This window comes from Anolis carolinensis, chromosome 4 (assembly GCF_035594765.1).
Source record: "Anolis carolinensis isolate JA03-04 chromosome 4, rAnoCar3.1.pri, whole genome shotgun sequence".
Classification (NCBI taxonomy): Eukaryota; Metazoa; Chordata; class Lepidosauria; order Squamata; family Dactyloidae; genus Anolis; species Anolis carolinensis.
In genome coordinates, this window is record NC_085844.1 from 60,999,180 (window position 1) to 61,024,510 (window position 25,331).

The window sequence follows — 25,331 nt, forward strand, 5'->3', positions numbered from 1 at the left end:
ACCTTTACATTGAATAAATCTTTATTCAAAGGTTTTGTCTGAACATGATAATTCTCATGTCTGCTGTACTGCAATGTTCCTCACAGAGGACCAACACAACATGCTGTTATGTAAGTTTGAGTTCCACGTTGCTGGTTATTATTATTATTATTATTATTAAACTTTATTTGTACCCCGCTAGCATCTCCCGAAGGACTCGATGCGGCTTACAAAGGCCAAGGCCTCAACACACAATATAACAATACAAACAAAGGCAAATTAAAAGAATTAAAACAGTATAAACCACAAGCAATAACAATACGCTAATACACCATAGAACTGGGCCGGGCCAGAGTAATGGGTACAAGATTAAAAGTGCTGATGTGATAGGTGATATATAAGGCTTATAGGGCAAGTGCAGAGTGCGATATGCGATCTTAATTCTGATAAAGTGCTTATGGGACTTGGTATTGGAGATTTCCTATTAATCTGGGAAGGCACATTGGAACAGCCAGGTCTTCAGCTGGTTGGACTTGTTATCCAGCATTAGACTTTTAATAGGAAATGGGAATAGATGAAACATTTTTCTGATTGTAGGCAGCATGGCTCTTCCCACTAGGCCTTCCTTGGACAGAAAAAGAAGGACTTAGAAGATCGATGCAATGATTTCCATGTGAATAGGGTAGCAGGGGTTCCCAGCCTTTGGTCTTCCATGTGTTTTGGACTTCAGCTCCCAGAAATCCCAACCAACTGACCAGTTGTTAGAAATTGTGGAAGCTGAAGTCCAAAACACCTTGAGGACCAAAGGTTGCGAACCAGTGGGGCAGTGAATTCATTTCAGGTCTTACCTTCATTTTAAATGAGCTATTCAAGGTGTTTAGGCAGCTTAAAGTAGATGTATGAAAGCAGACAGAAACAAAATACCCCTATACCCCTACCCTTCTGAAATTATTTATTTATGTATTTATTTAAAACATTTCTATTCCGACCTTCTCATCCTGAAGGAGAGACAGGGCAGAGAACAAAATATATACGGCAAACATTCAATGCCGAAACATAAAATAAACCATAAATATACATAAACACTAAAATCAGATATCTTTACATTAAAACCACTATTAAAACTATCACAAGTCAGCCGCACCGTATCTGGTCAGCAGGGTGAAATTTCCTATTGCTGCCATTATTGCACTGCCCCAAAGGCTGGTCCCACAGCCAGGTCTTTACCATCTTTCTAAAGGACAGGAGGGAGGGGCCTAATCTAATCCCCACCAATTGCGCCAGTGACAGTGGCGAGACTGAGAGCAGGGCCTCCCTGGAAGATCTTAATCTTCGTGGTGCTTCATAGAGGGAGATGCGTTCAGACAGGTAAATTGGGCTGGGGCCATTAGGGCTTTATAGGCCAAAGCCAGCACTTTGAATTGTGCTCAATAGCTAACTGGCGGCCAAGGGAGCTGACTCAACATGGGAGTTGTGTGCTCCCTGATGCCACGTTAAAGAAAATACATTTCTTTATTACTTGTGACTCAACTTACCTTTACATTTTGCTCACTTTACATTATTTTGCTAATTCCTTTGGGAAAGGCACAGTCTGATCCCCTAGAAAGGCTTAAATTGAGAGTTCAGGAAGAACACACACACTCCAACTGGAACTTAATGCATTCAAGTTATCAGAGGTAGAGTTCCACACTGCAGCTCTTGCCTCTCCTCTGACAAACTACTCTGGTGTTGTCTGCTTTTGGAACAGCCGGACCTTTTCTCAGGCACTTAATAAAATATAACAACAACAAAATAACTTCTGTGTTGGTTTGTTACTAACACATACAGGAATGATGAACAGTGAATGAAAAGAAGAAGATGAGTTGAAATTACTCAGCAATACTAACCTATTATGCTCCCTGTTTTTAAAAAGGAGGAAAAATAAATTGTCACTGTTCCTTTCTCATCTAAAAGTTAATTACTTTGTATGAGCAATCCACTAGATGCATTAAACAACCTTAAGCTCTGGCTTTCATTGACATTTTCTAGTTACTGATTTTTTTGTTGTTCGATGTGACCTCTGGAAATTGTATTACCAAAATATATCGTAAAATGAATCAGTATTAGCAAAAGATGAGGAATATTACATACTGAAAAGGCCCAATATTTATTGCCTGTGCCCTCTGTTAATATTAAGGATATTAGACAACCCACTAACTGAACAGATAATAAAATAAAAGTAATAAAGCCTTTAAAATCAGTATTAAATAATAATATACATGGGGCAAGGTGGATCTGGGCATTGGTACAGATGTCTAAACTAGCCTTGGCTGTTGTTTACTACAGGTCTGAATGTTGTGTGTTCACATTCAGTGCGACTTATTCAGGGCCCTTGCTTCTGTATATTTAATGATTGTGTAGAAGTGGGAATTTCATCAGATGTGGCTTGTCACACTACCAGATAATAAACAAGACATTCTGATTTTCCCTCTTCCATGCAATGGTTAAAGATGCAGGAGCAATCTCCATTGTTCATTCTGGCAGTTCTAGTAATGACATGAAACTGAATTAACTTCCCCCTCAATTTACTCCTGTATACTGTAATGTTGAATATATTAACAGATCATAGATTTTAAACTTTGTCTGCAGAATGGTTCCATTCTTATCACGGTTGCTGTGGCTTACATCCACCTTTTACAAACGAGACAGGGAAGCTATTTAATGTGTCAATGAGGAAAATTTTCCTCCCAAGCATGGGAACTAAACAAGATGAGCTACTACGTCAAAAGTATCTATGTGGTAACTGAGGAAATTTAGAGGTGATAACTGTGCTACAGATGTTTGGAGTTATTAATTTATCCTTAATTAATTTTGGATTGGAGGCAGAATCTTTTGGAGTTTAGATTTAACCTACAATGACTCAGTTTCAGGCCTGAAGCCCTTCATAGGAAGTGTCCACAGCACTCTGAAATTATCAGTCTTCTATGTTCAGCATTTTCTTTGCAAACACTAGTGGGAAAAGAGATGACCTCTCTATTAAAAATGAGATATAGTTTGGCAACTTCTTTACAGGGAGTAAACATCTTTTAGAAGCAGCTTGACTGTGTGGATTTTTGCATCTATTACAGAATATAATTCCCATAGGGCAGGTCAAAAGTTGTGCCAAGAATGAGATAGTTTGACTATATAGAATATTTCCACTCTTGATTTAAAATGTGAATTTCAAGATTCAGAAGTAATTTCTATCCCTGTGAGCACATTTTTTCCTGTATTATTTCAAATACATTTTAGAAAAAATAAAATGGCACATTTAAATAAGAGTGAGATGGGTGAGATAACACATGGTGTTAATGGAATGTTAACATTTAAAGTATTTTGATTTTTAGTTGTTTTAGAGACAAGAAACTGCCTACTACTTGTTCTTTATTTATTGCCATATTCGTACATTAGGCTTTTCAATTAAAATAACTGCCTTAGGTGGTGAAGAGAGTATTTAAAAACCACAATACTTGAAAATCATTATAAAATAAGTAATAGCAAAGATGACAGTGGAAAAAGTATCACTTAAACATTTCTAAAATGCCTATTAAAGAGAAATATTTTCAGCTGAGAATGGAAAGAAGCCAGTCGAATATCTTGGCAGGCTTCTTTGTGGCATCTATTCAATTACACTTGATAGTACTCGGAGTGTTTCTATAAAGGTGTTTTGTTTAAATGTTTGACAACATGACTAAGGCTAATAGGGCTCTGTTTGCCCTTTATCTCTGTCAGGAATTTCATTTTGGGTCACTCTGCACTTTTCTCAAGTCCTAATAACTCTTAGATTACAATCATCTACTCATTTGATTCACTTCCATCATGATTTCAGTGGAGGGGAGAGCTAGGGACATTGCAAAGCGTGAGAATCCATATGGCGTGTAAAATAAATAGCATGTTACATGTACTCTTGACCACCTGTTCTAGCATGATAGCACTAACTGTTCTTAGAGACCAGAGATGCCTCTTTCTCCACATGGGCTCTTCTAATGTCTACCACTGTATAAATCCACATTGAGTAAAGTCGTCATTTCATATTCCAGGATGTTGTAAGATACTTTGCTGTGTAATGTGAAACTGGCATCCACTATCTTGAAGATAATTACCGAATTTCATTTCATGTGCAGAAGCCTATTGGACTAATGGTTTTTTATGAATTCAATGTTGGATAATGCCTTTCATTGCATCTGAAGGCTGCAGGCTAACTAAGGGACTGAAGGGTAAGCACAAGACATCCATAACTCTGACTTTTAACTCACTTTGCCCCCAGCATCTGCTGCCTGAAGTTACTTTTTTGCTTTGAGGTGAAGAGCTGACGGACTGAATCCAGATTGAATAATTGTACAATGTATAGATATGGCTATGTTAGTCTAGACTAGTATTTGTCAGCCAGGGTTCTCTGGACCCTGGAGGTTTCTAGAGTGGTCACTAAAGGTTTCTTGAGATATCATGAGTATTTATTTAAAAATACAATTATTGAGCTACATATATTATAATTTTTATACAAGTGTTTCCTACACTTTTTTCAGGGTTTCTTGAGATCTATAAATTTTATCCAGAGTAAAAAGTTTGTGAAAGGCTGGTTTGGGCAATAATACTAATAATTCCTGCATACGAAGTGCAACGAAACCACAAGAGAAAGTAAATAATTTATATTGTAGAAATGTTTAATAGATGTTACAGATAGCATTATGTATTTTTATGTTTCTGCTTTCCAAGCAAACAGCCTCTGTATTAGAACAGTTCTCTCAATGCAAATTCAATAGCATTTGTATTGTTGGAGAAATTTTTGCATGACTGAGTAACAATCAAATTAAAGCAAAGCAATTAAATGAAACCAAATAGACATGCATCATAATATGAAAGAATTGGGCTTCACCATAATTCATTCAGTATTTTTGCTTAATTCTTGGTTTTTGTTTATTATATAAATACAATATATTATACTCCAGTAATTCCAGAATACTGTTCTTTATTAAAAATCATTTATCAGCATGCATACACATTTGATTTTACATTGGTCAGGAAAAACAAGGACAAAAACCCTGCTTAATATAAAATGCTGTTCACAAATTGTACTAGTTATACAGTTAGAGAACATGAAGGCAAGAACTCCAAGCAACGATGGCCATATTTTATTCAGTTTTATAGAGTCCGCCAGTTAATGGGAATCACTTACAAAGTACACTTTGTAATGTGTCCTCATTCCCTCAGGATTTATTAATGGATCTTAACAGCGGTGCTTTGACTAAAAAGCTTGTCACTAAATGCTTGCATTTTAATATTATCTATCAACTTCATTAGAACCAGCATGGTGTGGAGGTTTGAGTGCTGAATTCTATGAGATAAGGGTGGATGACCTTTGGCAAGTCACAACCGCTCTCTAAACAGATCTTGCCAGGAAAACTCTGTGATGGATTTGCCTTAAGGGGCTCCATAAGCCAGAAATGGCTTCAAGGTACCCAGTAAGAACCAACAAAATTGAGCTTCTGAATGGGTCCACATTTTATGGATGCCAGAAGACCAAAGTTTCTGATGTGAAGCAGGTTTTAGTAACGGGCACAGATGCAGTCTGTAGAGAAAGGGTGGGAAATCTTTGGCCCTCTAATTGTTTTAGAGTCCCATCGTTTCTTACCATTGGCCAGGTCGATGGGATTGGTGAGAGAACCGATAGACAGCCAAAGATTTTCACCTTTGCTATAGTGGGATCTTTGGCTATTTGTCATGGGCAACCTTGAATTCTCTCTTGAAACACATCAGCTTGGTAACAGATTACTATGACAGCTAGCCACAAGGGGGATTTGATTCTGTACATTGTCCATTACTTAAAGAAAATGACAGTTTAAACTAGAATTTAATATTCATTGTCAAACTCTGGTATGTATTAATGAAATATTGGACTGTCTGTTGTCAGATAGAAAGTCTGTCTTTGGATTTCAGTTTCCTCTTTCAAGAACAAAAGCTGCTGAATAAGAGAAAAACATTTAAGAGCTTTTTCAAAATTTGCTGAGTGTTTCTTTTCTTTGAACTTTGCTTTCTGTTTAACATTCTTTTAGCTTAATACCTTTTCCAGGGAATATGCTGCTTTGGCACTGGTGTACTCCTCAGATTGAACGGTACACATTTATTATAAGAAGCTTTAGGATTATATTCTTCGCATTCTTACTCCTAAAAATAAATATTTATTTTAAATATTTTACACCAGCTTTTGGTTAACTAAAATTGGACAATTAAATATTTCATTCCAGTAGAAAGCAATGATAAATAAAAATAGAGGAAGTAACATCATGATTACTTACGGTGTTTTTGGCACATAAAGGTGATTTTATCACCATTTAAAAGTGAATTGTTACTATATATACCATCAGTATTCTGAATAGCAAAGACATAGATATTTTGAGACAAGAATTCAAGTGGATGGAGCCATCATGGAAGTGGAACTAGCAGTGTGTCCATCATGCAATGTGTTCCATTGTGCAATGGAACACAAGTTGTACAGTGGGACAACATATGAGATGCCACAGTAGGCAGTACTACAATTTGCTAGAAGGATTGTGCCATGGTGGAGAGAGTAGAAAGAGTTGAATAATCTTTTAGGTTCTCCTAGGAACAGACACTTCTTGCCACTCTATTATTTTCGGAGTAGAGTGGGGGATGGTTCCTTTTTATGAGAGTTAAGGTACATTTACTTACATTGACCTATGGATAAGTTGACCCAGGCTTTTTGGATAGATATTTTGACTAAGATTTCTAGACATATATGAGTTTATAGAGTATATAAGTATGACTTTTAATACTTCTATAAAGGCATAACATTATATAAGAAGGTTTAACAGGCAAATTAGAAGTTTGATACAGAGATATAGAAGGAATACATGCACACACATGTTCTGGTTTCTTTGTCATCTGCTATCACAGGTGAGGATGAAACAGGACGTAGGAAATTGGGAACCAGAGATTAGGGAATATGTCTCTGTGCTTGTTATGTGACAATGATGGGCTTTGCTCAGTTGAATAGTACAGTAGAGTCTCACTTATCCAACACTCGCTTATCCAACGTTCTGGATTATCCAACGCATTTTTGTAATCAATCTTTTCAATACATCGTGATATTTTGGTGCTGAATTCATAAATACAGTAATTACTATATAGCATTACTGCATATTGAACTACTTTTTCTGTCAAATTTGTTGTATAACATGTTTTGGTGCATAATTTGTAAAATCATAACCTAATTTGATGTTTAATAGGCTTCTCCTTAATGCCTCCTTATTATCCAACATATTCGCTTATCCAACGTTCTGCCGTCCCGTTTATGTTGGACAAGTGAGACTCTACTGTATACTGTGTGATGAGGAATGTTGTTAGGATAGAAGATAATAGTCAGTTTTCAGAAGCCTGGTGAGAACATGTTCTTCCTTGCTACCTGAATTTTACTTTCTAAAATAAAACTAATTCCTGTCTCTGGTTTTAGTGGCTATTTGAGCAGCTGGCAGAAGCTACTGTTAGCAATGACCATTGAAACTGCTGATAGAGGTTGGACTTTTAAAAAGACTGAGCAGAGATGATGATGATGATTTTATTAATATTATATTTATAGCTCGCTTCTCTTCTGATTATGGGACTCAAAGCAGCTAACAGCATTTTGAAAACAATGCAAGATAAAAACAATACAAAAATAAAAATAAAAGTATAATTATAAGATTAATATTAAACCTGTTGTAACTTAAAACATGATCCATTAAAATATTAAAATATGTTATAAACCCACTAAAAAATTTTAAAACAGCATAACACAGCATTCTTAGCTCAACCCTTCTGAATTTGTGAAGGTATGTCAGAACAGATATGCTGCCAGAAAAAGAAAATTGCCTGATTTGCTTTATGGTTGTATCTTTTACTGTTTGTCAGAGGAAGTTTGAGAAGGCTGGAATGGTAAAAGATTAAGACAGTGCTTATTTGTCTGCACCTTGTAGGCTTATATATCTTATATAATCTCCTTTCCAATAACTTGTTGAAAAAGACTCAACTTGTAGAATAGCAATTGGAAATGTCTTAGATATTTGGAAGACATGGCAAAAGGAAAAACTGGGCAGTGGATAATACGCTGTAATATACAAGATATTTCCACTATTACAAACACATTTTTTTTCTCTCTCATGTTATGATTTCAAAAGCCTTAGTCAATTTTCTCAGGAAAATAATATCTTGCACCAATGCGTGTCTATTATTATATTATCCATAATCCTTTCCTACAAACAATATCAAAAGTATAATATTATGCCATTGTCAATAGTGTTTTCTGTTTTAAAATCATGTGATAAATTGCCAGTTTCTGTCTGTTTGCAGTGGAATTTATGATTCTCTCTTGTTGAAAATGCTAATCTCTAAAACATTATATTAGTAGTTTGCACATCTGACAGTGTTATGAAGACAATCTGCCATTATCAGTAGACAGTACATAGATAATTAGCTAGTTGACAGTAATCCTTCAACAGATACCATCAGTAGAAGATGTAATAACAGTCTCCTCCTAAATTAACAGAAAGGTATTGCAAGGCTGGTTGGACAATTTGAATGTGTACATAGATGGAATCATTAGTCAAACATTAACCCAGTAGCTCAGAGCTGAAGCAAAATTGAATTTCTATAAAAGTTGAATAGCTCATTTTCGTTGTGCCTGTAGAAGCACTCTCTGTTAATGTCTATGTTTAACAAATCTTTTTCTCTTTTGTGAGGACAGTCTAAAATATCAATAGTACTTAACTATGTCACAAAGCATCTCCAAGAAATATCTGAAAGACCATGTTCAACATTGCAAATTTACTTGGACTTTGAGATCTGCAGACATGGCCCTTCTCTTCATCGTGCTAACTTCGGCCCTCCAGGTGTTTTGGACTTTGACTGCCACAATTTCTGCCAGCTGTTAGGAATTGGGGAGTTGAAGTCCAAAACACCTGGAGAGGCAAAGTTCGCCCATGCCTACTCTTAACTTCAAAACATGAGAAAGGGCCCTTGATAGCAGCTTCCAGACTATTGAGCTTCTAAGAAAACCTTTCCGTTTCTATTTAAGGTAGTGTCAAGAGTCAGACGCCAATTAACGAACAAAACAGAGTTTATTCAGGAGATAGGCCAAAAAGTAAACAAACACAGAAGATGGCTTTAAACACTTAACTATCAGTGTTTAAAAGCAGTCCAAACAAAAATATATATATCAAAAGTATGTTTTAACAAGCCAACCGGATTATCCACGCAAATTATTTAGATAAAACTAAAAAGGTGCTTCCATTCAGCTTCTAAAACAAATTGAGTTGGCTTAGAAAAATAGACAAAACAAACAAGGACTTGGAACCTTCCAAAAACCTTCCAAGAGCTACAATTAGTAGCTAAACCCGGAACTCCAAACAGGAAAACAAAGCCAGGGAAAACAAACTTAGAGCCGGTGCAAAAGGCACTGTGGGTCCAAGCCCTTTCTGTTGCAAACAGCTGGCTCTGGGGATTTAAAGGGACAGTTCTCAAAAGAATCACCAAACTGGTCTGAGGACAAATAAACTGGAACCGCAGCAAACTGCTTCAAGGATGCAGATAATGCCAGGAGCTCCTAGGAAAAGGCGAAGAGGCGTCGTCAGGTTGATCCAGGGTCAGGACAGGAGACAGCAGCAGGGTCAGGAGGGCAGGCCAGTAGTCAAAAGCCGTGTATAGACATCAATCAAAGGGCGAAGGCAGAAGCAAGGTCGAGTTCCAGTCCAGGGTCCAAAAGGGTGCAGTCATCAAAACCAGGTCCACGAAATGGCACAAAGAGCCAAGGCAACGAAGGTAACAGCAGCTAGAAATAGTAATCAGAGTGCAGTCCAGGGAAACCCACACAGTTCCAGCCCTCCGTTGCAGAGCAACCCAGATAACTTACATCAGAAGCAAAGTCCCAGTCCAGTCTTCTTGAACGAACAGAAATTCCAATGGCGCTTCAGCAACACCTTGCCACACGCAAAGTGTAGTGACCAAACATTCCCAATTTATTCCCCTTCCTCTTGGGTGTCCAAACACCCACACCCAAACAGCAGGTGTCCTGGATCTTACTCAGTCAGAACTCCACACAGCTAGGGCTCGTGGATCAGGCGTGCCTAATTGCTCGTCGGAGTTCCAATCATCCTACCCACACTCAACCCCATGCACACTTAAAGATCCATCCTCCCTTCTCCAAGCAGCCCAAGTGGGATCTGCTCCTGAAGGTACCCAAGGTTCAGTAGTATCCATAGGCCCCAATTCCCCAGACATCTCCGGTGGCCGTGCCCATTCAGTGCCCACTTCCTCAGCCACCACCTGTTCACCAGCATCCATTTCTTCCCCAAACTCCCCATCTGAATCTTCCTCAGAAGATTCCCCATTAAGCTCTCTAATCCGTTTCCTGCGCAACTCCTCCAATGAGCCCTCCTCGCGAGGGTTTTTCCTTCCTCTCCTGATCCCACCACCATCATCCATAGTCCCCGAAGGCGCAGTCACAACAGGTAGGCTTTTGATAATGACTCGTCTGTCAGGGGAAAAGGATTTATTTGATGTTTTGATCTTATAACAATATAAGTAATTAATTAATACTAGCGTGGACTATCCTTCTCTCTCTAGTGTCCCCTTGTGGCCTCCGCCCGGATAATAGAACAGTATCAAAAAATACCTCACAGCCCCCTTCCGTAGCGTTATTTTATACAATTTAAGAAACATGTAGCTGTTTAATTATTTTATTGGGTTTTTACCAGGATTTATCCATTTTTCTTATGAAATAAATGGATCATTTCATCATGTGAAATAGCATGTATTCCCTTGGTTTCTGAGTTCTGATTGTTGATCATAGCTCATATTGACATTATAATCAGGTGTCTTGCAAGCCTTCATTTTGACCTTAACTCTTCAGTTTTGAGAGAAGGCCTTCCTCTTGCAAAATTTCTCTCATAGGCCCTGAATGAAGGATATTAAATAAATAAATGATCCAGTGTGCCTTTAAACTTTCAAAAAAGTCAAGAGTTAGTGCTGTTGATGAAATGCCATGATATAAGAATCAGCTGACATTTACATTGCTAGATGAATTTTCCAGCGTTGGGAGGCTGGAACACTAAGAACTGAATAATGTGGGTAAAACTCTCACAACCTTGAAATAAAGTTCTTGTTGTGTACTAAAGTATGCATGTATTTAAAATATTTATCTCCTGCCTTTCCATCAAATGAACAATCTTTCAAAGGCTCTTGACAGAATATCAACAGGAATGTTAAGCATTCTCTGTTTTAGGGACAGTTTGTGCAGTTGTTTCAAAAGGCAAACTCTATGTAGAATTCAGGACCAATTCATGAATTTATTTGGTAATATTATTTTTTCTCTTTCACTCCCATCACTTTTCAGTCATTCCCTGTTCCTAATAAATTGTACTTTTCTCCACTTAAAATAAAAGTCATATATCTGTATGAGAAGTCAGTGATCTTTTTTTCCCTGTCATATTTTTTAATGTCATATACTGTAAAAGTGGCATATTCTAAATAAGACTGACTAGAGAAATAGGGCTCAAGTTAGAGGAAGGTTGTCATGCTTTAGTTGCATCTAAATAAGTGGGAGATAAGCATATCAAAGGTCTAGTGAAAATTAATGGGTATAAAAAATTACCTTCAGCTGTGATCAATGGGAGACAATGTAATTAAACTCCTACTGATTTCAACAGAAATAAAGCTTAACAAATATTATCTCCATCCATTCCTTAGTTAAATGGTCAGTATAAAACAACTAAACTTCTCTTAGAGCCATATCATTTTAGTCTGTTTGAAAGTTTTCTTTGTATGGAAGTTGAATGCCAGTATATTATCTTTTCAGGTTGTATGCAGGCTTATTTAGGGATGTAATAGGTTTCTGAGTAGTTGGAAAGAATGGAATGTTTCATGACTGTTGTGGAATGTGTGTCATTTGTGAAAGTTAGCAAAACTGCTTTTTTATAATATCTGTTATCTGTTGAATTGATAGAATACAGAACAAACGCACAACATACTAAGAAAACAAAGGCAACAATAAATAATTAAAACAGACATTGCAGTTAAAATCGTAGCCGTTTAGTTTTGGAAACTAGAAGTATACAATTTATATGTTTTAAAAGTAAATTCAATGTGAATCATGAAATATAGTCATTGTAATGAAACCAAAGGCAATGAAAGAGGGAATCTTAAGACAAGTAACAGAATACAAGGTTAAAAGCAAGGGACTTGAAGTCAAAGTGGCAAGTACAACCATCAGCATACCTCATAGGATGTTATACTGTCTCAGACTACAGTATTGGGACTTATAGTTCAATAACTTCTGAAGGTCTATTCCCACTCCTGCCCTATACCACTTCAGGATGGTTTAGATTTTTGAAACTCTGCATTATCTGGAATGCAGAGTCTGGAAATAAATATATATATAAAAAGTTGAGTTTCATGTTCCAGTCATTGCACGCTTAGCAAAAATTTGATTATTGGAGTTTGAAGACAGTCAAAGTTTATGTGCTCTTTTTCTTTTTGAAGGCAGCTGGAAATGCCCCAAAGAAAAATGTTGTGGTTTATTCTAAAGGCAGCTGAATCATGGATAATGGAAGTCAAACTTGTTATCCTTAGAAAAGGCTAAAGAATTCATCTATCAAGTGAAACTGGCAGAAAGCACTTTTGAACACATGATCCCTTGAGCATCCCCAATCTGCAGATGTACTCCATTCAGACAATTGCAAGTTCTGTCTATATTGCCTGTTGGGTTTCAGCTTATTCACCCCAATCCACTTCTGTTCTGACTAGTTTATTAGTTCTACTGTTTTGCTTGGGCAGGGCAATGGAAGTGATATTTAAAGCAATTGTGCACAGAACATCACCCTGTAGCTAACATTTCAAACACACCCTTGCAGATTACATGTAGTTCATAAATGGGAGTCATGTGGCATATAAACAGGGTATAGCCCCTGGACCTCTCCAACTGAAAAAAAAAGCATGAAAAGATATGATTGTACAGTTATAAGCCTCTAGGAACATTTAGTCTTTTAGATATAATGCATTCTTTTGCATTCTTTTTAATTTAGGAAACTTCCTCCACCACCAAAAGTGGATTTCTGCTTCCTTTGGGTTTCATTTATCACCCATTTGGTGTGAGGTTGAGGCAGTTCAGGCCTCAGTATTTGCCCACTCCTGATGTAGAAGACCAAAGCATGAGAAATAATGACATGTGGTATCAGCCAGCATCATGGAGAAGAAAAGCAGTGTCCCAATAATCTTCTAAAACCACCTTCTATGAATGTGCTTCAAGGATATTTTAGAACAACCCTATATGACTTGGGTCCATGTACGCAAGCTAACCTGAACTTTATAGTCTGCAGAAAAGACTAAAAAGTATCTGGCTGGCAACTTGGAAAGTTACACCTTAATGAATGCTCCAAGGCCCTAAAACTTCTTTCCTTGGAAATTCAATTGTGTCACTCAAAATTTTTTAATCAGACAGATTTTAATTTAATTACCTATGCCCCTCATTCAGCCTGATACTAGCAAACTCGCCAGCCTCAGCCTGATGGAAGAACGACTGCTTCCCAACTGGCCTCATTCAGACAGTGAAGGAGGCCAGTTGACAAGCTGCGCCCCTGCAACAAGCTGAAGCTGGTGAGTTTACTAGTTTCAGCTCAGCGGGGGGACGGGACCACTTCCCTCTCAGCCAGCTTCTTCTTCACCTCTCAGCTGAGAAGCAAAGGAGAGATGTCCCCCACCCCAGTTGGCTTCTCCTTGGCCTGAGAGGTGAAGGAGAAGCAGCACTCCTTCCCTCCAAGCTGGTTTCTCCTTCACTTCTCAGCTGAGAGGCAAATGACTGCAAATGGAAGGGCAAATCCATTTTTGGTAATGTGCACCTTAAAACTGAGGTGCACATTACAATCTATGGCACACTAGACTCGAGAAAATAATATTTTAAATGGGTTTAATTCTATAGACAACTTAACTAGATTTTAATAAAAATGTTCAAGTGTCCTTTCCTTTACTTGTAAATATTTAATTGGTTTTTGGTATAATGTTTATTTATTTATTATTTATTTACAGTATTTATATTCCGCCCGTCTCACCCTGAAGGGGACTCAGGGCGGATTACAATGAACACATATATGGCAAACATTCAATGCCAACAGACAAACAACATTCAGTTTTAGACAGACACAGAGGCATTTTTTAAATATCTTTCCAGCTTCATGATTCCGGCCACAGGGGGAGCTGTTGCTTCACCGTCCATTGGTGGCTGTTCTTCCTCTTCTTTTCCTCGTGAGCAGTTTTATGGTGTTGTAGATTAGTTAAATTAGCCTCCCGCATAAAGCGTCCCTAAATTTTCCCTACTTGACAGATGCAACTGTCTTTCGGGGCTGCTAGGTCAACAGCAAGCCGGGGCTATTTTTTTTTTATGGTCGGAGGCTTAACCCGACCCAGGCTTCGAACTCATGACCTCTCGGTCAGTAGTGATTTATAGCAGCTGGTTACTAGCCAGCTACGCCACAGCCCGGCCCATTTATAAATGGACATGAGTCCCAGTTTTGGATAAAAAGTGGGTTAACAATAATAATAGCCACTATTACAATGTCCATTTGTTTGTTGATCTCAAGTGAATATGGGAATTGCAGAAAATTTTTAGTATTCTCAGGCAGAAAGCTGCCCTAGTGCCTCAGCAAACTACAACACCCAGGATTCCATAGGACTTTTTCTTGACAGTTTCAGTGGAATGCTGTATTTGTGTAGTTCAATGGGCTGACCTTCAGATTGCTGACTAAGATATTCCTTTCAAACAGGTATGGCAGTATACCGAAATGAGATTATAATCATATTAAGGGATAACTTCATTTGTTCTTTATCAAACTACAGCTTCTAAGGTTGCTTTTATATTTACTGTATGTGGCTTCACTATAAGGTAGTGGGGGTTCAGTTGTTTTATGAAAGGAGACTATGACAGGGTAGGTAGGAGAGTGCTTTGTATTACAGGCAGCACCATTAACCATTCAACTTCCTTTCAGAGATATCTAAAATGACAATTGTAGTTACTTTTGTTAAATGGAAAGTGAAGGGTACCTTAACCTTAATTAATTATTTTGTTTTCGTCTTTGGCACTAAGAGGCTAAATATTAGTGATTGCCTTCTTTCCTGTATCTGCTCTGGAGATTTGGGAAATTCCTTGGAAGAGGGTTTTAATGGCAAACCTTTCTGTATTTCAAAGATGAAAACTGAGCCATGTGTGGCCAAACAATATCACTGTGTGCTCAAGATGGCAAATGGCTGCAGCAGTTTGCTTTTGTCTGATCTTATTTTGAGGGTATATGTCAGGAGGGTGGAGAAGAAAGTCCCAATTGAGTGAGAATCTGGAGACCAACCAACATTGTTCAGTCTCTGCCATAAATTCTATTAACTTCACTAGGATTTGGTTCCAAAGAAGTTAGCTTAAGATTGGCACCCTTTATTTTGCTATGGCGTTTACTTTACTTTCCCTATTTAAATCTTCAGTTTCACTGACTAAATATTTGGCTTACTTTACTATCAGTAATTTTGCATGTAGCTACACTTGAACGGTAGGAAGGAATTGTATAACAGTTTAAAGAACAAACAACGTTTCACATCCAGTTTATGTTAGATAAATGGCACAAGTTACTGAGTACACATTTCAATTATCTAAATATTTGATTATGTGATGACAAGCGACAGCAGTGATTGGTTCCCTCATGAGGAATTTCTTGTTTCAGGGATTCTTAGAAAACTGTATCATTTGTTTAGGATTCCTTACCTACCATGTTTCCCCGAAAATAAGACAGTGTCTTATATTAATTTTTGCTCCCAAAGATGTGCTAGGTCTTATTTTCAGGGGATGTCTTATTTTTCCATGAATAAGAATTCACATTTATTGTTGAACAAAAAATGAGCATTTATTATATACTGTACAATAGTACAGTATAGTACATCACAAACCAGCATAACCAGACAAACTGTGAATCCTATCAAGAATTTCTTGTTACTACCAATATTTCCATGTATAACACTCTATGGTACATACATTTACCGATCCTGCATGCTCTGGTGTTCTGTTCGATGGGCATGCTTCCAAACAAAAACTTTGCTAGGTCTTACTTTCGGGGGAGGCCTTATATTTAGCAATTCAGCAAAACCTCTACAAGGTCTTATTTTCTGGGGATGTCTTATTTTAGGGGAAACAGGGTAGCTGTTCTCAAAACTCAGCTAATTAAGCTGTATATTCACCAAAGTATAGAAAAACTTTAAAATAATTCTGAATTTGATATCTAAGCTGAAAACAAGTATATAAGTAGAAACTACATTATTGAATGTGATAAAAATATTTCTCAAATTATTGTACGCAGCTAATATCTGATTGGAAAATAATGAGAAAAACCTAGGAACCCTAACCCTTTCCTCTGTGCTATTATAACACCGTGGCTCTACTTTAACTGCAGTGGCTGCAACTTGTGGAATCCTGGGGTTTGTCCTTTGGTGATGCACTAGGGTGCTTTGACTGGAAATTCTAAGCACTCTTCTCCAAACTGTAAATCCCAGTGTTCCATAGGATATTGCCATGGCAGTCAAAGTGGAATCATAGCACTACAGTTATATAGTTTGATAGGGCACCAAATTAGGTTTGTCTGGTTGCCTTTTTCAGCTTTAGCATTTAAAATTTACTTAAGATACAAAAATATTATATTGCAGAGTTTGCAATTTAGAGGATTTTTGTACTTTTCAACTTGGTATGGTAAAGATAAAGGTTTTCCCCTGACATTAAATCTAGTCATGTCCGACTCTGGAGTTTGGTGCTCATCTCCATTTCTAAATGTTTAAATTCAGTAGAATTTTTTTAGAAGTTATTGTGTTGTACAAAGTAGAGTGCTCAATGAGAACTTAAAAACAATTTTACCCATGTTGCCTTTGGGCAAATTATTATACCTCTATAGTGGGTAGCTTCCTCAAATATAAATCCCATCAATTCAGCATGACTGATTCCAACGTAAGTATTGCTAAGGTTAAAGCCTAAAGTTTTCCATTGCATAGAATGATTATGCAGTGTTCCCTCACTTATCAATCTTTCAACTCATCAATGCTTAGGTTAGTTTCTTGCCTTTTGTTTTAATGAAATAACATTAAATATAACCATGATGATTAAAAAAATCTTTGAAGAGCTTTAGATCTAATTTTAGGTTCAGGTTTGGTCTGATGGAAGAACTGGCTGAAATGAGGGGTGAGAACTGAAGGAAGCCATGGAATGTGGCATGGAAGATCAAGCCAGTGAAGTCAATTGGAATGTAAAAGAGTGTGAAGAGATAATTACAGATAGGGATTCTTGGTTGGTCAGGTTGAATAGCAATTAATAGTCTCAGTGCAGCAAGTATGAATGCTGCAATTAGTCACCTTGATTAGCATTTAATTGCCTTGCAGCTTCAAAGCCTGGCTGTTTCCTGTCTGGGGGGAATCCTTTGTTGGGAGGTGCTAGCTGGCTCTGGTTGTTTCCTTTCTGGCATTCCCCTGTTATCAGAGTGTTGCTCTTTATTTACTGTCTTGATTTTAGAGATTATATTGTTCTGTATTATTATACCATAGTAATTTTAGATATTATATTTATAATCTTATATTATCTGCTTAGAACTGGATTACATGAGGCCCCTTCTACACAACTATAAAATCCACACTGAACTGGATTATATGGAAGTGTGGACTCAAGATAATCCAGTTCAAAGCAGATACTATGGATTATCCTGCCTTGGCATTCTGGGTTATATAGGTGTTTGGGAGGGCCTTTAGTGTACACTGCCATATAATCTAGTTCAAATCAGTCTGTTTTTATAGGCAGTGTGGAAGAGGCCTGAGTGAAGAGGCCCTTGGTGCCATTCTGGCTGAGTGGGTTGCTAGGAGACGAAGTGGGTGGGGCCTATCCTTCTAACTGGCAACAAGGGGCGGGGGGAAACAGTTCTTCCTCTTCCTCTAATTTGGACTTTTTTCTAGGTTTTTTTTGTTTGTTTGTTTGAAAGACATATTTTGGATGACTATGTCTTTTGTGGCCAAATTTGGTGTGATTTGGTTCAGTGGTTTTGTTGTTTACTCCATAATAAAACACACATTATATTTATATATACAGTAGAGTCTCACTTATCCAAGCCTCGCTTATCCAGGTTTCTGGATTATCCAAGCCATTTTTGTAGTCAATGTTTTCAATATATTGTGATATTTTGGTGCTAAATTCGTAAATGCAGTAATTGCAACATAACATTACTGCGTATTGAACTGCTTTTTCTGTCAAATTTGTTGTAAAACATGATGTTTTGGTGCTTAATTTGTAAAATCATAACCTAATTTGATGTTTAATAGGCTTTTCCTTAATCCCTCCTCATTATCCAAAATATTCACTTATCCAAGCTTCTGCCGGCCTGTTTAGCTTGGATAAGTGGGACTCTACTGTATATATAGAGAGAGATTGGTTTCATGTCTGAGTAGGGTTCAAACCCTGGTCTCCAAAGACTAGTCCAATGCTCAAACTGCTGCACCATGCTAACTTCTGTAAAGAAAGACTGGCTTTTCAGGATTTAAGATATTAGTATGGGTCTCATTGCTTGATTAGCTTAAAGAGTTAGAGATTATTTATATATGACAAAAAGGATTACATTAAAATAAAGCAAAACATATGAATGATAGTGCTTTCGTTATATAGAATAATAATTTAAGAGGACTTATCGGACTGTTTGAACAGAAATGTTTCCAAGCATTAAAGGGAAAATATTAACTTTTTGATATGGATGACAGAGAGATACAGTTGATGTTATAACAGATGGATGTTAAATAAGTAATTTGATTATTTTAATAGACACATCTTTGGATATGAGGAGTTATAGTTTGTTTAATGTAGGTTGGGGGGGTAGGGAGAGAGATTACAAACAAAAATAGTTGATAATGATTGCTAATATCTACTATACAGTCTTCCCTCACTTATTACTGGGGTTACGTTCCAGGACCACCTGCGATAAGTGAAAATCCGCAAAGTAGGGATGCTAGGCTTCTCCTTAGGAAGGAAGTAGAAAGGGGGAGGGAGGAAGGAAGGAAGGGAAGAAGGGAAAACATAGACAGGGGAACACGGCACCACCTCCTTCTCCTCCCACTGCTGTTTGGGCTCCTTCTCCGTCCCGCCGACTGAGACCACCACCACTGTAAATCATAATTTTTATGATTTATATTATTTTAGTGTCTATTAAAAAACCTCGAAACAGCGAGTCCATGAAAAGCGAACTGCAAAGTAGTGAGGGAACACTGTATACATATTAGCAATTTATGGGTTTTTGTAGGGAATATAACTACAAGGGTAGAAGACTTGATTGCAATTATACTCTATAGATAGGAGGTGAGGATTTCTCGAATGAATGAGGTACTGATGGATCTTATAGTTTACTTAAACATAATACCATAATTCCTGAAGTGAAGATTTGAAGTCACTTGTACTTGACTTCTTAGGTGTCCCTTTTCTATTAGTATCTTTGCAAGCTTTCTATGTTACTCTTTCTTTGACTGGGATGCCTATAAAAGATGAAGCAGGGAGAAGCCTGCCAACCGCGGAAGATGCTGTGGTTCTATTAGTCTTCCATGATGGATAGGCATTTGCCCTGATTATCACCCCTGCAGCTTGTTATAAATCTAATGGAACATTATTAAGATGTAAAATGCCTCTAAGGCCAAAAGTTTGGTGTGATATCAGTATTCAAAATCTAATGAAGCATATATATTCATTACATATCATAGCAGGAGATTCAGAGTGGCTATAATAGCAAAAACTGTGAAAAGGAAACGAACTTATGTACTGCAGAGAATTTCTGGTCCTGAGAGTTGTCCTGTGGTGGATGGGCTCCCATATAGTTTTCATCACACTGTTCATGCCAAAAACAGGCTGCATAATTGGCCTCTAAGTATTGTCTTTTGAGGATAACACCAAGTTGTTTCTAGCCAGAAAGCACAGAGACTTTCAAGTCTCCCCTTTTAATGTCTGTCACTGGAGTGCCATGGCCAAGAGAAAACTAATCTTACTACACAATGGCATGGGAATAAGTTTTGGTATTTTCTATTTCTACCTCTTTAACTTATTTGTGCTGCATTTTCCCTACTGTATTATCTCCACCATTTTCATCAGGATGAGCATTGTGTTCCTTTTGGGTGAAAGTCAAGTCGAAGAATGAATTGAGTAGTCCTGTCTTTTTTCTGTCCTTCTCCGTGCAATGACCCCACCATTTACTTGTTGTTGTTTTTTGCTACATACACAACAAAAAATGTCAATTTTATTGTTTTTAAGCCTGAGCTTAAGTAGATGACTAGAGGTGAGATGAATAAGTCTCCGCTTATTATCATATTCATCTTGAATGAGCCTTGCCATTCTAGAATTTGCTCATCTGTAGATTCTGAGATCACTACATATTATATAACACAATATGATTAATCTTCTAAAGTTGTAGAACAGAAACTTTGTAATACTTTATACAGCACTATAATTGCAACATAATAGATTTGCAGGTGGGCTGTGCAAGTGTGGAACTTACATTGCCTCTTACCAGCAGTGAATAATTGGGAGTTGTTGTCCAAAATCTTCCAAAATCTTCTCTTCTAAATCCACTGACCAAACTTATACTCTTCTATTTTCTTTTCTTTTCTGCAGGCTCTTTCATGTTGGTGAATACCTCTGGAAGGATTGGACAAAGAGCCCATCTTTTGCTACCACACCTTAAAGAAAACGATACCCATTGTATCGATTTCAACTTTTATGTTTCTAGCAAGAGTGGTTCCAGTCCAGGTGTATTAAATGTTTATGTGAAAGTCAACAATGGTCCACTTGGTAGTCCAGTGTGGAATATGTCTGGAGCTCCAATAGGAACCTGGAACAAAATTGAATTGGCAATCAGCACCTTTTGGCCAAACTTCTATCAGGTATTTTTGTTTTGTTCTGTTCTTTGTTCATTTGTATGGAGAAGGTTAAAAGAAACATTTGGTCTTTATCATTGCCTTCCTTGAATTAAGCATTTTTTCTTAATTCTTTCTATTAATTACAATTATCTACTTGGTTCAGTTGTTAAATTGAACAGTGTTTATTTCCTTCTGTATTTTTGACAGTCATGTGCAGCCCTGCAGCTTAGTTTTGAAGAAAAGAATAAAAAGATGTCAAAATAAAACAATAGCATAAGTTTAGCATCCCTTTAACATAACATATTCTCTTGAACATAAGTGTTTGCAAATTCTAACCAAGATAAAAGGAGATTTGATGAAGATCTAGTTGAAAGCAACACTCAATAGTTAGGTCAAAAAAAGCAAGGTAGAATTGGCTTGGTGTAAATCTGTAATAAAAAACTATATGTTGAAAATCTATGTCAAGAAATTTCATTATCAGGGAGATAAACCACAGGAGTTACATCAGCCAACCAGACACAAAGAAGAATGGTAGAGAACCAAAGTATTTGAATTATGGAGACTGGACACAGAGTAAGAATTCAAACTAATTCAGTATCCCTGGAAGTCTTGTACCAGGTGACTTCCTGCAGTTCCTGTATTTCATAGTTGAGTCCATTGAGGGAGGTGAAGAGAAAGAGTTAATGTGAAGTTTAAATATTGGAATCTCCAATATTCTGCCCTGATATGTTCTTTGTGCCTAAATGATTCTGATGGAATGAGACAGATTGAATTTACTACATGGTACCATTCTGAGTACATTGCAATTATTCAATAGGGATATAACAAATGCAGTTATTCAGAAGGGATATGAGAAAAGCATATGTCATATTTATTTAACTGGAATGGCAAACTATAATGACAGATCATTAGTCATGCCAACCTAGTTTGAGTCAAAGATGCACCTAACACCTGGATGTCCAAAAGCAATTCCAACATACATTCTACCCTATCCAAAATAAACTGAATTCATATTTGAGGTCAGTTTCTTTTCCGCGATCCAATTCACTTCAAATACCCATTCAGCACTTCAGTGGTCTCTCTGAAGTTTTAAGAAAGGAGTCTGAGGATCTCCTGAGGGACTGAAAAAAATACAGTACCTGTACTGCATATGAAATCTCCAGGGTACCCTCGGGCTACCTGCTTCTGCCTTGTGAATAAGCAGAAATGCCGCATTAGCCCCCTCAACAACAGAAGCAGGAAGCTAGCGGTAAAAGTTAGGGAATATGGAGGACTTTGGATTTCCAGATAAGACTCAACCTGTCCTTTTCCAAAAACCCATGTGGAACTCCCAGTGTTACATAGAAATGACACTGTTGAATGCAGAATCTGCCATATTTCTATAGATAACATGCTATATTTCACTTCTATATATACAGTTTCTGTTGAAGTGCTCCTTAGAATGTATGCCCTTTTCATCATACTTATTGTTTGCTTTCAGAATATTTGTTGTAATAATTATATGTCTAAGCCATGTACAACATAAGAGTAGCTTGCATGTTTAGAAAAGCCATTTGTTAGCTTAATTATTCTTCATTAAATATAAGTTATCTAGTTATCTTGTCATTTAGATAGTTTAATCCTTTAACTACGGTAATACTTTCTCTTTTTATTAATTTTATAGCTAATAGTTGTTCTAATTACTCTCATTTGAAGATGGCCTCACCAGCCAGAATTAATTTACTAAACAAAAATGTAGTTGTGCACAAGTAACTTTGTAGGTAGGAGAGGGTCGTGTTTCTAGACTATCCAACCAGAATGCATCATTATAGAAAAGGGTGGAAACTTGCATAAAAGTTTAATTTACCAATTCATATTTTCAAATTAAAAATATGTACTGTAATTTAAATAGAAACACTATACATCTCACCCTAATAAGAAAGGGCAACCAATATGTTGCTCAGTTTGCTCTCACGTTTCTTGGAGTTGAAGAACAATATTAAGGGTCCAATGTTTTCTGTTTTCAGAACTGTTTATCTTTAAAAAAAGGTTTGGACTGGATAAGCCTCAAAGACTGGATACTTTGAAATAGAGGGTTGTCTTTCAGATAGTAGGTCTCCTTTCCTTTAATACCACTGTCAGACCAGAGTCATCATTCTTATTTCAGATTATTTTATAGTGTGAAACGAGTCCAAAAAGTCTTTAAAATAAAATTCCATTCCTGCAAAAGAATCAGTTAGACAGCTCCACGGGTTGCTTGGTACCCCACTGAGTTCAGTCTGCTCAACGTCTTGTATTCTTAATTCCATATACCCCACACTAGCAAGTTTGCATTACTTTGAAATAAACAACATATTCTCACTTTCAAAACAATTATATTTTAGTTTAGATGGAGGAAGGCAGGCTTCAGAAAAGTAGCCAGATAAATAACACTTCTGCTATGAAATCCAAAAATAAAGCCAAAACCAAATTAAAGAGATATTATACAGGCAGTTCTCCATTCTTATGGCCCCATTTTTATTTTCGGACCCCACTTCTGAAAATGGGCACCTATACAAATGGGTGTTTCAGAAAAGGTCTGAAAAAAACGAATATTTTCACGCCTGCCAGGGCTGCAGGCCCTGGGAAGTACGGGTGCTTTTATCTTCTTCCCCGTTAACTATGTAAAGCAAAGGGGGGGGGGGGGAGAAACCTTACTGTCACTCCATCAGCGTGTATGGACACAGTGCATCTTTGATGCTCGGCACTCCACTTCAGGGTCTGGTGCACTGACGTATTTGGGACATGCTCGCCAGACGCGCACTCTCCTTGGAAAAGCGACCAGGCCTGCCAGCAGGTCCTGAAGCGGAGCACCAAAAGCCAAGTGCATCTTATTCGGCCTGCTCGCAGATGCAGTCTTTTTCCAAGGAGGGTGCATCTGGTGAGCAGGCCCAAAATACAGATGCGCGCCAGACCGTAAGGTGGAGCGCTAATCACCGAAGATGCGCGGATGGAGTTACAGTATTTTTCCTTTGCTTTGCACAGTTAAGGGGGAGAAGAGAGAAGCGCCCATGCCTTCCATGGCCTGCAGTCCTGCAGATACGAAAATCAGATGACAAACAGTTACCGTTGCCACTTTCATTCTTTTCACTGGTGTTTCTGTACTGGAGGGGGGTGTACCGTTTTGTGCATTCCAAATAAACGGTACGAAAACACAAATGAAACTGTTGAAACAGTAACCGAGCCCATGTCTAACAAAAACCCAAAATATTCTAAAGCCAATTGTTAAGGAACAGAAAGTGAGGTGACATCTTCTGAACAGGGACACAGATAGCAAAACATGTTACAGAGGTGTTAACCCTTCCCTGTTCTCTCTAAAAAAAAATTAAAAAGTTTTTGTCCGGGGTTACACTTAAAAATGTGCCTGTTCTGACTTACAAAGAAAATAAACCTAAGAGCAAACATAGAATAGAATGATCTTTTACATAATTTGGGGACTGCTTGCATATGATTTTGCCTGTGTGATTTAATTGGAATTGGAAAGTGTCAGGGGTTGGGGGACCACACTGGGCCTCTGCAAAACCTTGGGAAACTGTGCTTTCCTATCCTCTTCCATTGTATCCCCTAATCCTAAATGTTTTGAAATGTAAGCGTTCCCCATTATTTTTAAAAATTATGGACCGTTTTAGTCCCAGGAGAGATCTGAAAGCAAATTGACAGTTGTGAGATGCATTTTCAAAAAGCAAATTGAAATACATTATCTACCATATTTCATTGGATAATAGTCACACTTTCTCCCCATTTTTGGGGGGGGGGGGAAGGGGAGTGCAACTATTATGTGGGGAAATACAGCAGTGTGCAAGCGAACAAGGACTATGCTGTGTATTTCATTTCACAAGGAAGTATACAGTCTCAATTCAAAGGTTTGAACCAAATCACTAATAGTGCATCAAGGACCTATTATCAAATTTAGCTAAGTCCCCCAGGTTTTTTTAACAGCACAATTGAATAGCTAAAATCAACCAGAAATCTCATACAAGCCCTCAAATTTGTGCAAATACAGAAAAAAATCTAACCTTCCCTCCCTCAAAAGACCTATATCCCACTGAAATACCTGGATTCCCCTCTATTTCCCCTTCAAAATAGTAACAAGCAGTGGCATAACATCACTTCCAGTGGTCATTTTTGAAAATGAAATGGAACGAAAACAAGGTAGGTGGGCACCTTAGGTGGGAATGCAGGCTATAAATGGGGAAGGGTGGAAAATTGTCGTTCCCCCTTCCTCCAAGCAGTCCCTTACTACTGCTTTGGAGGTTGTCTGGACATACTGTTGTAATGAAGTCAGCTAAGAGACACGTATAACAGGTTCATGTTCTAAAATAGTGCCTTAGGAAGAGGTATATTGCCAACAGACATAAACAGAAGCTCGAGTCAAA

The 25,331-nt window shown here is 37.5% G+C and overlaps 1 protein-coding gene across 20 annotated transcripts in view; it reads left to right on the top strand.

Annotated features, from left to right (window-relative positions):
• ptprm (protein tyrosine phosphatase receptor type M) overlaps positions 1-25,331 on the top strand; it is a 541,643-nt gene that overhangs the window by 160,288 nt on the left and 356,024 nt on the right. For all 20 annotated transcript variants that reach the window (XM_062980499.1, XM_062980500.1, XM_062980503.1 and 17 more), the window contains exon 3: positions 20,693-20,961. In XM_062980499.1, the coding sequence (XP_062836569.1) occupies positions 20,693-20,961 (269 nt within the window). The remainder of the gene's footprint in view (positions 1-20,692; positions 20,962-25,331) is intronic.